This window comes from Osmerus mordax, chromosome 26, assembly GCF_038355195.1.
Source record: "Osmerus mordax isolate fOsmMor3 chromosome 26, fOsmMor3.pri, whole genome shotgun sequence".
Taxonomy (NCBI): Eukaryota; Metazoa; Chordata; class Actinopteri; order Osmeriformes; family Osmeridae; genus Osmerus; species Osmerus mordax.
In genome coordinates this window covers 4432070-4446083 of record NC_090075.1, presented here as the reverse complement: position 1 = coordinate 4446083, position 14014 = coordinate 4432070, and the positions used below count along the sequence as shown (strand labels likewise).

The 14014-nt window shown below is 48.7% G+C and overlaps 1 protein-coding gene across 4 annotated transcripts in view; it reads left to right on the top strand.

The window, feature by feature from the left end:
- The window catches only part of rabgap1l (RAB GTPase activating protein 1-like), a 69779-nt gene that overhangs the window by 41089 nt on the left and 14676 nt on the right, over positions 1 to 14014 (top strand). For 3 of the 4 annotated variants that reach the window (XM_067229557.1, XM_067229558.1, XM_067229560.1), the window contains exons 14-18: positions 3876 to 3986; positions 6298 to 6372; positions 7385 to 7510; positions 8607 to 8750; positions 11207 to 11248. In XM_067229557.1, coding sequence (XP_067085658.1) covers positions 3876 to 3986; positions 6298 to 6372; positions 7385 to 7510; positions 8607 to 8750; positions 11207 to 11248 — 498 coding nt within the window. The remainder of the gene's footprint in view (positions 1 to 3875; positions 3987 to 6297; positions 6373 to 7384; positions 7511 to 8606; positions 8751 to 11206; positions 11249 to 14014) is intronic. The other variant, XM_067229559.1, reaches the window with a different exon arrangement.

Genomic DNA, 14014 nt, shown 5'->3' with positions numbered 1-14014 from the left:
GAGAACTAGAGGCTTGTCGCTGCGGCTCTGAAGATGAAAGATTCATCTCCAGACTTTCAGAAAAGGGGGGGGGGCGGCAAGAAAGAGAGAGGGGGAGGAGGAGAGGAGGACAGGAGGAGAGGAGGACAGGAGGAGAGAGGGATAACAGAGCAGGTTCCTGTCTTTGCATAATAACCAGTCGCCATGCCTACAGCTTTTTTCCAGCTTGGATGACCGTTTTATTTTGGTATTTTCTTTTATTTATTTGTAATTTATTTTTCACTTTTCTCTAGAAACACACGACCCTTCCTTGGGGCGCTCGTTGTACTTATTTGTTTAACGCTATGTACTGTAAATTGCGTCTGAGCTCGGCACAATTTCCCCAGCCTCTTCATAACACATCGCTCACACACCGAAAAAGTCATCAGCATCCCTTAATGGTCTGACCTCAATTCACCCTGCTGGTGTTCCACTCAATTCCCAGTTTGATCCCAGGAGAGGGGCGGGCGAGAGGCACATTATAGGGCTGCTTATGACCAGTGGGGGGTTCAGAGGCTGGTGGGCAGTGCTGGGGCTGTTAGGCAGTTTAGGGGCGGGTGGGCAGTGCTGGGGCTGTTAGGCAGTTTAGGGGCGGGTGGGCAGTGCTGGGGCTGTTAGGCAGTTTAGGGGCGGGTGGGCAGTTGCAGGAAGCTTCGAGGTGGGTGGAGGAGGGGGGGGGGGGAGGGGGTAGCGTGGAGGGGGGGGGGGACTCGCTTGTGTGGACTCGACAGGGCTGAGTAATGCTGTGTCTGAGTATGGCCCCCTGGCTGCAATTAGAGGAAGTCTCTCCCCACCCCTGTGTCTCTGGCTGTCCCGGTGTCTCTCTCTCCTTCTCCCCCTCCCCTAAACAGTCAGCTTAAATGGAGCTGAGTGACTATTAGGAAGCACAGAGACACACATGCTTAAACAAGGACATACACCCACACTGACTTACACACACACACACACACACACACACACCCCCACACTGACTTACACACACACACACACACACACACACACACACACACACACACACACACACACACACACACACACACACACACTCACACACACACACACACACACACACACTCATCTCTCTTAGTCCCCTGGAGGACTAACTGTCAGCACTATAATATTATCATAGATGGAACAGCTTTAGCCTGCTACATCAGCTGTCTTGATTTAATTCCCCTGCCGTAGTTAATACTTAATATTGTTTCCAAATGCATGCATATTTATCTTGTCATCTACCACAATGTAGAGTTAGGCCTGGGTCTGACCTCAGGGCTACAGGGGTTTTTTCTTCTTCATGCAATTATATCATTACGTGAATGACGCATCACTATATGTCGAAAGGAATGTGTGTGTGTGTATGTTCACTTGTGTGGGTGTGTGTGTGTGTGTGTGTGTGTGTGTGTATGTTCACTTGTGTGTGTGTGTGTATGTTCACTTGTGTGTGTGTGTGTGTGTGTGTGTTGGCACGCGCCTACAGGAATGCCTGCGAACTCTCGGTGCACGATGTTCCTCAGACGTAAGTGGTGCTTATTAAAAGAGTGGATGAGGGAGTGTGGTCTTTACGCCCGGGGCAGAGCAGGAGTCACACAGCAGCACATGTTGTCCTCTGCCGGTGAGAGTCGCGGGCCTGTGGCCTCGCCTTATCTCTCCGCTGGAAAATAAAGCAGGTCAACGAGATACAGGAGACAGTGCACACATTTGTGCGCCCTCTCAGTGCAAGTAGGCTACACAATACTCCCCTTACACACACACACACACACTTTAGAACACCCTCTCAATAGAAGTAGCCGACACACAACCCCACACAGACGCACAACACGCATACACAAACGGACGCACGCATAGAAAACCACATGGAGGATCATGAACATATCATTGTTTATCAGTTTGTCCCATACTTAGAGCCCTGTGTTTCACAGAAGTAGAGACAAGGCCGATAGCTTTATTTATTGGCGTTAGTTGACTAATGACGCTGTTAATTGCTAGTGACATGCGCCATTAATTTAATCAAACTGTTTACAACTCACCCTGTCAACGAGATTTCTCCTGGCCCTGATTGATATTGCCATGGTATGGCTCTTTGTCTAATTATTGTACTACTTAGTTGAGATAGGGATGGAGAGTTCTGTGTCAGTGTGTGTGCGTGATGGTTGTGTTCATTCTCAGGATTGTCTGTTTGAAGCAACACGAGACACAACAAGAGGGAAGATATCGTCTCGGGTTTAAGAGCACTATGTACATAAAAAAAAAAATAAAAACCCTCCCCCCCCCCCACTACAATCACCACAGTAAGGAAACTGTTAGTTCCAATTTCCCTGCATAATACATTGTGCCATACCTCCCTCTCATTTCAAATCTCATTAAAGCGCTTCATGCAGTTTTGGCAGCCGCCTGCATCAAACCTTTTTAAACGGCTTGTTTGCCTGCTTAAAACCAACGAGCGCTTCCAGGCTATCTGGCACAAAGTGGATCAGAGGGGAAGAGCACGGCGTGGCGGCTCACCACACGTTATCAATGGCTGAGGTTTGTCTAGCTAGCTTTGTTTCGCACAACATTTGATCCTCCTGACGGCAGCCGGGAGGGGGAGGGGGAGGGGGAGGGGGGGGAGGGAGCACGTCGGCATACCCTCAGCTTTGACTCCATCACACACCGTCGTGTGTCGGGGGGGAGGGGGGGGGGGAGCACGTCGGCATACCCTCAGCTTTGACTCCATCACACACCGTCGTGTGTCGGGGGGGATGGGGGGGGGGGGGCACGTCGGCATACCCTCAGCTTTGACTCCATCACACACCGTCGTGTGTCGGGGGGGATGGGGGGGGGGGGCACGTCGGCATACCCTCAGCTTTGACTCCATCACACACCGTCGTGTGTCGGGGGGGATGGGGGGGGGGGGGCACGTCGGCATACCCTCAGCTTTGACTCCATCACACACCGTCGTGTGTCGGGGGGGATGGGGGGGGGGGGCACGTCGGCATACCCTCAGCTTTGACTCCATCACACACCGTCGTGTGTCGTTCACCTCCGTGAGTTGGTAGCTCCCCAGGTTTGATCGAACTGGGCACCCGGGCTCTGCAGTTCGGCACCTCCGACCGAGGAGGAAGAGAGAGAAACAGGAGCAAACATTTCTCAGTCTGACACACACACACACATGCACACAGAAACACTTTTCAAATGCACAAACACATTCACTGACACACACAGACACACCAGCTCGCAAACGCATTCACACGCGCGCACACACACACACACACACACACACCAGCTTGCAAACACATTCACACGCTCAGACATACACACCAGCTTGCAGCCACACACACACACACAGACAAGCGTGTCGAGCCGTCAGAGCTCAGGGCTGTTTTATCTGCTGCTTACAGTGGGCTGTGTGAGAATGCCAGGCAGCCAGTCTTCCTTGAGGTGTTGTTGCCGCCGCGCTGCAGATTAGAAGGCCAGACTAGGGCTGCCGATGTTGAATGGACTGGGACAGCCAGTAAGCGTTCAGAGCTACGCTTGCTATGATAAACCGCAGGAAAAAGCACACAGGTCCTCTGCAGTCTGTCGGTCTATCGACGTTTGTCATAAAGGAATATGGGGTTAAAGCCACTCAGCCACCAAGTGGCAATTACAGATATTTTGATCAAATGTATGTTGTGCCTCAGTCTTTCAGGCTTGGTAATGCAACGTTTACATGTGGTCATTTGTATCTGTTTCTTAGTTGTTGTTTTTTTCTTCCTCTGAGTAATGAACGAGTTCCTCTCATTTGTCAAGGAGAAGAGTCTTGAAGTGTCTTCAATTTGTGATGGTCTCCTCGGATTCTTTACCGAGTCTTCACCTATTCGTCTTTGGTTCTCCTCCAGGATTCAGCCCAGGAAGGGGTGATCACCCGGGACATCCACAGGACCTTCCCAGCACACGACTACTTCAGAGACTCTGGTGACGGCCAGGACTCCCTCTACAAGATCTGCAAGGTACGTCTGAGGCTCACAGGTGCATCCCACACGTGGTGTCTGATGATGCGTCTACAGACTAGGAGACTAATTCTAATGAGCATTATTGTTAAATCAAAGTTCAGCCATTGAATCAAACCAGACTTGGAGGGAGCTTGGAGCAGAAGCCATCCCATTCTCACCCCAACCACATGGAATGGGTTTCCCTACAGTTTGTGCACCTCATTTTAAACCGTGCCAAGATTGTCAACTCAAGTGCTGACAATTTGCAGGTTCTGCTTAAATTCAGAACTTGAAAAGTTGGTTCCCAGCTGAAGCCCCCCCAAAACAGTGGGTTTTCCATGATGGCTGTGACATACTCTAGTGGTTGGAAAGAGAGGATGGAGAAGGCAACAGTGGAGAAGTCTGAAACCCAATGCTTGGAGACAATCTGGTCCTTTCCTGAGTTTCAGGAAAATCTAGAAAGTAGCACGAGAGAGTAATCTGTATGCTTGTTGATGACACATCTTCGATTACAGTTGTTCAGCTGAATCTCCTCAAAGCTGGTGGAAAAGCGGCCTGGTTTGCAAAATAGCGCCTTGGTTCCAATCGTCCTGAACGGAACGGAACAGGTTCAAGAACCAGAGATAGTTTGGTGAGAAATGTGTATCTGCTCGAAGTGTCTGATGCCCAGTAAAACTTTATTTGAAAAGGAAAGCTTAGTCTACTTCCAAATAAAATACTAGAAAAGCAGATAAACATGTTCATATATATTTCCATTAATAGCACAACTATAAACAGAAACTGCTACCACTGAAGAATCACAGACCGGCAACCAGGTGCATATAGCTACATATAACACATCGTTTTAAACAGAGTTCTGACACGTTATATACAACTACCATATACAACTGAAACCAAATGTAATCTCTTTTTTTTTGGAGCGATGAGCGAGACTTGTGCCTCTTTAGTTTTGTTCTGCTCTGCCAGAAGTCTGAACTTTTCAGAAACACTCAACATCCCTTCCTGGAATAGAGTTGGTCATTTGCGAGTGCTCATTTGTATGCAAATACATGTAGATTGCCTCTTGCTAAGGGTTAGGTAGTTCCCTAAAAAGCCACATGTTTGAATCCCACAAAGCGATAGCCTAGTAAGCCTACAAATCTCAGGTAACTCCACAGTGCACCTTTTGAAATCGTTCCCAATCCTCTGCGGCCATGATTATAAATAAACTAGCTCAGAAGTAGACCAAACATAACAACCGCTCACGTCGTGAACATTGGGTCAGAAGTGCGCTGCCATTAACCTAATCACACGTGTCACGCCGTTCCCTAACCTAAACAAATGAAAATGAGTTGCGCTGATAAATGGGCCATGTCTGCCGTCCAAGACCCCTATCAGTCTACCGGTGTGCGCGGCGGCGGTGTGGTTAGCAGGAGGCGATGGTATACGCCATCAGATGTATATCTGTCTAACTGCACCCCAGACACCTAACTAAAGCGATCTCCTCAATTACTGCCATGCCAATTCCCTGCCAGCTGTGAGGCTACGTTGACATTTCACAAATGTCTTTTCATTGCCTTTTGGGCATGTTGCCCTTTATAGGTGACTTCCACGTTAACGCAGTCACAATGATTGTATGCTACATTTGTCGTATTGTAGTGTAAACCTTCAGCAGGTTTTCATACACATTCCAATTAACAATTTCTCGCGAACTGTTCTTACGTCTTTAGTATATACCTTGGCATATATTATTGTTATCCACACTGAAATATATATTTATTTTCTCTATTAACTGATATAATTATAGGTCTTACCTCCTGACCACTCTGACTTTGTGCCTCCATTTTATCAGGTCAGGATAAGACGGTCCCTCTTGTGTGAAATTGTGTCCTTTTGAAAAGCAGGGCTTAGCCGAGTTCCTCTACCATCTCCTGATTGCACATCCAGATTAAAGCCATGCTGGAGAGTAGAGCCCCAGAGGCTGTCCCAGGAAACAGCTAATGGCCAAGACAATCTAGCCTCCGCAGGAAACGGTACTTTGTATGCTGTTTGAGGTGTGCGTGAGAACATGCTGACAACTCCACATTTACTTTAGGGTTAGGCAGTCGGGGCACCACGAGCTGTGCTCTTTCTTCTTAAAAGACTGATGAGGATAAAAGGGAGAACTCTTTGCTTGAGAGGCAATTAGGAGTTTGTGTAAATTATTCCCATAATTTTTTTTCTTCTTCTCCTTTACTTTTCAATAACTTTATTACAGAAGATGCAGTCTAACTACCATGTCCGGTGTCTAGGGATTCGGCTTCACAAGGTCTCCAATGTTTTTTGTGCTTTTTTCCCCCCCTTCTCCCAGGCCTACTCTGTCTACGACGAGGAGATCGGCTACTGTCAGGGACAGTCCTTTCTGGCGGCTGTGTTGCTATTGCACGTAAGTCAGCCTGTCGTCAAAATGTCCTCCCAAAGGTTCATACGCTGCCCATGTGACATCTGCTCAATGTCCATGACCCGTCATGTGCGGGTGTTAAGAGGGGCGACGCGGAGAGGGAGGAACGAGCAGAGGGGCTGGGATTGATGCAGGGAGGAACGACCAGACCCGAGAGGAACTCAGAGACAGATGTGAGAGGATGAGAGATGAACGCGCGGAGCCGAAGCAAGGGGCGGAATCCAACCAAACTTGGGACGAGAGAGATTCAGTTGGCAGAGAGAGAGGTGGGAGGGATGGAGGAAGCTCGAGAAGCGACGTGTTGTGACAGAAGGAAACGTTTGACGGGAGAATGTGTGGAGGCCGAGACGAGCTAGGAGAGGAGAGTGTGAGAGGGGAGAGGAGAGGGGGAGGTAGAAAAGAAGAGAAGTCCTTCCGAACGCAGGAATCGGAAATAGATAGGTGAAAGACAGAGGGGGGTGAGAGAGAGTGTGGAGTGATCGGGGGGGGGGGGGAGGGGGGGGGGGGGTTGCGGGGAAGGAGAAGTGGAGAGGTCCTTTTGAATGCAGGAAGCCCAGGAGGTGTCAGGAATATTAATGGCTGTGCCTGTCTACCTGCAGAAGCCCATTCAGCCCGGGACACACAGGCTGTCGTACTGATTAAATACCCTCCTCTGTCCGTGTGTGTATCTACACACACACACACACACGTCCTATCCTCTCATGTGCACACTCCTCATTTATTGTCATATACGGATTAAAATGCCCTCGTCTTCGGGCCTCGCCTCCCTTCTCATCCACTCCACCAACTTCATCTCCACTGAGACAAAGAGTGATGGGTCTCAATATTCACTATTTACAATATTCGTATTCTCTCAGTTACGTCAAATATAATTACTTACAGTATCGCAGAGTGAACACTTCTTACCGATCACTCCTGATAAAGAAGCCTTGTGTTCTATTCTGATCTCCTCTTTCGTTCTTCGTCACCCAACTCATTCCCCCCCCCCTCTGTTCAGATGCCCGAGGAGCAGGCTTTCTGCGTGCTGGTGAAGATCATGTATGACTACGGACTCAGAGCTCTGTACAAGAACAACTTTGAGGACCTACACTGCAAGTTCTACCAGCTGGAGAGACTGCTACAGGTCAGTCTGCGCTGCAGCTGCCCTCCAGTGTCACCCGTCAAACCTTCAGAGGAATGCAGATATGGAGTGTTCCGGATGCGTTTGAATAATTTTGGGTTTTTTACAAAAACCTTGTTTTTGTGTGTGTTCGGCTTGGTGCCTGTCTCTTAGACGTGTTTTTTGTGTGTGTGTCGTGTGTGTGTGCTATATCCCACTGACACACACACACACACACCACTCTCAAGGAGGAAGTGCAAAGGTCCGTGAGTGTAAAGGCATGTGTTGGAGTCAGCTTGACTCTGACTTGAGTTGAGACTAAATCCACTCCTAATTGGAGTTTAATTTGGCACTCAAACCCACTTTACGCCCCCCCCCCCTATTCCTTAAGTGGCTTTCTTTCAGCATTAAATGAAACTGGGTTAGTATTGACAGCCTCCAATGGCAAGGGAGTTAGCATCGACTGCTAAAGGTTAGCATACGGGTTGGAGTCAAGCCAGTGTTTACAGCATGGCTTCTTCCTCTTTGCTACCGTCCTCTATCTGCTCCTACTACAAGGTGCGAGTTGTTAAGTTGATTTAGCCCCTGAGGTAACAGCCTGGCGCACGCTTGACACTTTGATGTCCAAGCATGCCCACGTGGTTCTCTCACACGCACTGCTGTTTTCAGGAAAATAATCATTCTACTCAACCATACAGTAGCTACAGCAGTCAGATAACAATACAGGCAATTAGCTAGGAGCTACCGTTGCCATCCCGGGCAAAACATCAGCAAGAGAGCTTGCTGATGTCATGGGCCCGAATATACAGTACAGTTGGTGGCACTTTTTCAAGAAATATCTTTTGGTGTGCTTTATTGGACAATTTTAAGTGAAATGTGACAGGAAAGGCTGGGAGAGTGAGAAGGAAAGACATGCAGCAAAGGGCCAAGGCCGGATTCAAGCCCAGGCCGCTGCTATATGGCCTCACCCTACATGGTATGTCCACTTATCCGGTCAGCTACCGGGGCGCCCCATTGCAGCCGTTTGTGTCTAGAAAGGTGTAGGCCTTTCGGCGACGATGAGTCGGACGTCGAAATCTTCTCAGTCTCCTCGGTCATCTTCTTCTCTCCTCGTCCTCAGGAGCAGATTCCCGAGCTGTGGTCCCACTTCCAGGAGATGAACCTGGAGGCCCACATGTACGCCTCGCAGTGGTTCCTCACCCTCTTCACGGCCAAGTTCCCCCTCTGCATGGTGTTCCACATCACGGACCTGCTGCTCTGCGAGGTACGCACAGCGACACGCTTCCACACAGAGAGACGCGGGAAGCACGAAGCGGCCAATCACCGCCGTCGGGGGCTCGGGCCTTGCTTTTCGAGCGTTCTTTCCACGCATACTTCCTTCGGTGTCTCAGGAAAGCTCACGTGTCTCCCCCTTCTCCTGCGTCTCAACGTGCCTCTGAGATCTCATTAGAAAACGACACCAGATGAAACGGTGACAAGAACCTCAGGGGCCGTCAAGTACACCCCTAGTAGATCCCTACCCCTGCACTCCTGAATGCTACCCCCAGGGGGAGCTCTATAGGATTCTCTTAGTGATTCTGCCTCTCCTCCTCCTTGTTTCATTTTCACCCCTCCTTCCCCCCCCCCCCCTCCCTCTCTCTCTCTCCCTCTCTATCCCCAGCCCCAGGCGGAACAATTAAAAGTTTCCTGGGCCTTTCTCAGCCAGTGAGCCGCATGATGAGAATCTGTTGCTCCTTGTCTTTGACCTGCTCACCGCTTCCTCTGATAGGTTGCCTCTGCTCTCCTCTCTCCTTGTTCTCTCTCTCGCTCTCTTTCCGTTTCTCCCTCACTCGCTCTGCTTCTCTCGTTTTGTGTTTGTTTCTCACGCACTCCCTCTCTGTCTCTCAATCTCTGTTTCTTTCTCTCACCCTCCTTCTCCCTCTCTCTCTCTCTCTCTTTCTCTCTCTCTCTGTTTCTAAATCTCTGTTTCTCTCTCTCCCTTGCTCTCTCTCTGTTTATCTCTGTTTTCCTCTCTATCTCTCTCTCTCTCTCTCTCTCTCACATACGCACACACACACCTTATTTGTTATCTTTATTTCATTTCACGTTGTACTGGACTGTCCTTTTCCGGTCATTTTTGTTGTCATTCTCTTTTCTCACGTTCTCTCTTGTCTTTCCATCCCCCTTGGTTTCTTCTGTCTTATCTTAGTTGGTAAGTAGACATCTGGACCTCACTGGCATGCGTGTGTGTTACGGTCTGTTAATTCCCCCTGTGTGTGTGTGTGTGTGTGTCCCCCCCCCCCCCCCGGTGACACAGTGACAGTCTTAACCGTAGGTAGACAAAATACTGCGCGCACATGCATTCCGTGCCCTGTGCTTGTGTGCTCTTTGCGTGCACTTTTACACGTTTGTGTGCGTTTTTCCGACCCACATCAAAGCCACCTCCCCAACTTGCTGACTCGGTTGGACTCCATCTCAGTTTGACACGCATGCGGACGCCTGTTGGCAGGCCGCGTGTGTAAAGAGTGTCGATGCCCCTAGACACACACACACACATTCACACACATGCACACGCACACCCACACACACACACCTACACCCTAGCGCCATCTAGAGCCAGTCAGAGAGAGGCAGATAGAGACCCTTCCTTTGGTTATTTATAGAGGTGGAGGGATATTTTTAGCTCCGTGTTGCCATGTGAACGGGTTGTCGGAGCGATGGAGGAGACGGGTGTTCCCATGCAGAGCTGACATCAGCATTGCATTTCGCTCCCTCTCACCCTTTCTCCCTCCCTCCCTCTCTCCCTCTTTCTCACTCCCTCTCTCGCTTTCTCACTCTCGTTTTCCCCTCACTGTCTCCTACCTCTCTCAAACCCACCTCATCATCACTCACTGTTCTATTTTCCTTTTCCTCTTATATCTCTCCCCCCCCCCCCAGCCCATCCCCTTATCAATCTTCCTCTTTGCCATCTATCCATCTGCCTGTCACTCAGTGGTCGTGATGTGTCCCCACCTGGCCATGAAAGGGACTGTCTTTTTTTCCTCCTCCTGCTGCCATCTGTCCCTCCCTCTCTCTCTCTCTCTCTCTCTCTCTCTCTCTCTCTCTCTCTCTCTCTCTCTCTCTCTCTCTCTCTCTCTCTCTCTCTCTCTCTCTCTCTCCCTCTCCCTCTCTGTCCCTCTCCCTCTCCCTCTCTGTCCCTCTCTGTCCCTCTCCCTCTCTGTCCCTCTCTGTCCCTCTCCCTCTCTGTCCCTCTCCCTCTCTGTCCCTCTCCCTCTCTGTCCCTCTCTCTCTCTCTCTCTCTCTCTCTCTCTCTCTCTCTCTCTCTCTCTCTCTCTCCTCTCCCTCTCCCTCTCTGCCATTCTTTAAGGTGATTATGTGACTCTTCATAGTCAGTAGAAGTCGCCCTCGAAAATGCTTTTGCGAGGTGTCCACGTGGACGGGCCAGTGTTTGGTGTTGAGAACTCGCAGACATGATGGAAGGGGAGGTTGAAATTGTGATACAAACATGTCAATGAGGAGCCTGCTCGAGAGCCCTCTGCGTTGTTTATTTTTTGCACTGGGATCTGTCGATGAAGGAACACCAACACACCGCAATTATGTTCCTAGAATAGACATGATGTTCTCCCGACACTACAGCATCATTGGTGTCTTAAAGTGATAGCCACATACTTGCTGTAGACACATATTAGTACAAGTCAAATATTTGCTATGGTTTTAATCATGTCCTTCTCTCATTCCCAGGGTCTAAACATCATCTTCAATGTCGCCCTTGCCCTTCTCAAGGTCAGTATTCATCTCATTTATTCCTGGTTGCTGTGTTCATTTTTCAGGCAAACTGTGTTACATGCTAAACCTTGTTTTACCCTCTGGCTCTACCGGAACCTTCTAATTTAGGGTTAAGATGATATGCTGCAACTTTGTCAAACACTCAGTCAGTGGAGTTTAACTCAATTCTGTGGACTCAACCAACATCGATATTCACAGTGGCTTCCACTTTGAGTCTGTGGTTGAGTTACACACGTTCAATCTATATCTGAGTGTGCAGTCATTAGTGCTGTTTGTTTTCTGTGGCTATAACTTTGGCCACAATCCAAATGTAAAGCTATCCAAAAATGCTTTATGTAAGATCGAAACAACTTTATCGCTGGTCTTTCTTCATAACGCGTACTCGCGTGTCCGGTTTGACGGGCGAAAAAACGTCTTTACTGTTCAAACTGTTCTCTATCTACCGCTGACCCCGCTCACAATTTAAAATTCACAGTTGCTCGAGGCGGTTTCCTCTGACAGGCTGGGTATTGTCTGAAACAGACTTCCTCTCTGGCTCCTCAAACAGAGCTGTCCACAGGTGCCTCAGAAGTACTGTATCACCTGGGAGTTGTTTTCAGACTGGATCTATTCCGTGCTCGGCCAATGATGTAAGGAGTGTTGGCTGCATGGGGAAAGTGGAGTGGAAGGGAATTCGTTAGCACATGTCTCCCCCTGCTGGGGAACAGGGAGGAGAGCTGTCTTCACTTCAAGGAAATGTTTTCTTGAAGCTGTCTCCTACTGCTGGTGTGACAAGAGAGAGGTTTGTCAGCTTAGCCGAGCACTGCATCTTCATCTGTTCAGCAGTCTCATTGGTTCTCAATTCACTCTGCAATGAAATCAAGACCATAAATCTGATCAACGAGAATTTTTTCTTCTTCTGTTGATTCTTCGTGTTGGTCATAATATTTTGTCAGAAAGACGTCTCTCCGGTTCATCAAGTGCTGTCTCACCCTTCAGGTGCTGTTCTGCCTTCACTCAGCCTGGCAACTTGTTTTCATATGTCAAGCTTTTGTCAAATTTCAACCTCTTATGGGGGTTGTAGCAGGGCGGATTTGGGCGACAACACAGAAAGGTAATATCTGTCAGCACATTAGCTATCCACTTTTCTTCAACACCCAATGCTGTTTTGCTGAAACCCATGTTAAGTTCACCTAAAATATCTCAGGGACCAATCAGGATCCCACATTTCTCTGTGCCAAGCGTCACGTGATTCCATGGCAAATGGAGGGAGCACATCGAGTGAGAATGGAATTCCCTTTCACTTCAGTATCGACGTCCTTCAGTTGTTTGTGAAATAGAAGCGTTCTTAATCAAAGCGTGACAGTATGAATGTAAGACCACGTAACAAAATACAAACCGCCATTCGGGAAATGGAAGAAGGAGAGAAATCAGAGTAATACTGGTGTCATCAGATCCAGCTGTGGTTGTATTGATCTGTGTGTGTCTTGAAGACGCCGCACACAATGGGATGATGACAGTATCACAGGTTCATTGATGTTGTCCAGACATTCATCTCCAGAGGTCCACGTGATCTCAGACAGAGAGATGCGGTGTTATCCAAGGCAGCACAGTCGACCATCGACACTCCGTTTGACTGAATGGATGAATGACCTCTTATATGATTACAACAATGTTATCCAGTGGGCCAAATGCTCACTGTGAATAAAAGCACCTGCTGAAAACATATTTAACTTTTTAATGAAGAAGACCTAGACCAGTAGGTAGTCGGGCAGAGTTCTAGCCTGGGAACCAGACCAATCAGGAAGCTCATGGTTTATTTGCTGAGGTACATGTCTGGCCACCCTCTCATTCCAAAAGATTTTCCTCCGGCATAAGTATCGCTTAGCCAATTAGAACCGTTTGACAGGGAGCTGGTTTAATACGAGGACAGTACAGAGGAGGGCCGTTGAGGCATTTTCGTAAAAAAACAAGATGGTGTTTTGTTGCTCTGATTGGTTGCATCTCCACTAATTGCTCCCAAATGCTTTTCGGTCTGTTCCTGTTGATAACTCCCCTTCAAACACAATTTCAACTTGTATTTCAAAGAATATACATAAAATCACGTTGAGACACATTTCATTCAAGCCAGACTGCCATTGCCTAAAAGTTCACTTCAAACAGGCACCAATACAGCTCTTGGCCTTACATGCACCACATCCCATTAAGGAGAGCTTATGCTTGTCAGAACCACATATGAGGGAGGAAGTGAAGAGGAGGCGCGAGATGGGGTCACTTAGACTCGAAGGTTGACTCATCCCTTCATACACCGCGCCCAGTCCGAGAGGCAGACAAAAGGAAGAGATATAGAGGGGAGGAGAAGGTGAAGAGAGGCAGACTATCTGTGAACTGGGGGAAGAGAGAGACGGAGAGAGATGACTGCTAGAAAAAGATGAAGAGGGACAAAAAGGCTTTGTAATGGAAACAGTTTGAGCCATCGCCACTGGAGGGGCTGTGGTCCCGGATCCTTCTAGTTGGATTGGAAGAAGAGACACTGGCTCTTCACATGTCTTCCAGTCTTTGTTATTATAATGCTCTCTTCTGCTGTAAGCTGGGGAGCTGCGCCACAGTTGTGCTCCGAAAAGAAAAGGCTGTGCAGGGGAGAGAGGTAGAGACACGCAGATATGAAAAAGGAACGAGTGTGAATGTGAGGGAAGGGAGGGAGTGAGCGGGGTTGCACTGCCTGTTTCTTATTGGCTAGTTATGACGACATGCTCCCCTGAGGCTCCCTCTACCCCTCCCCTT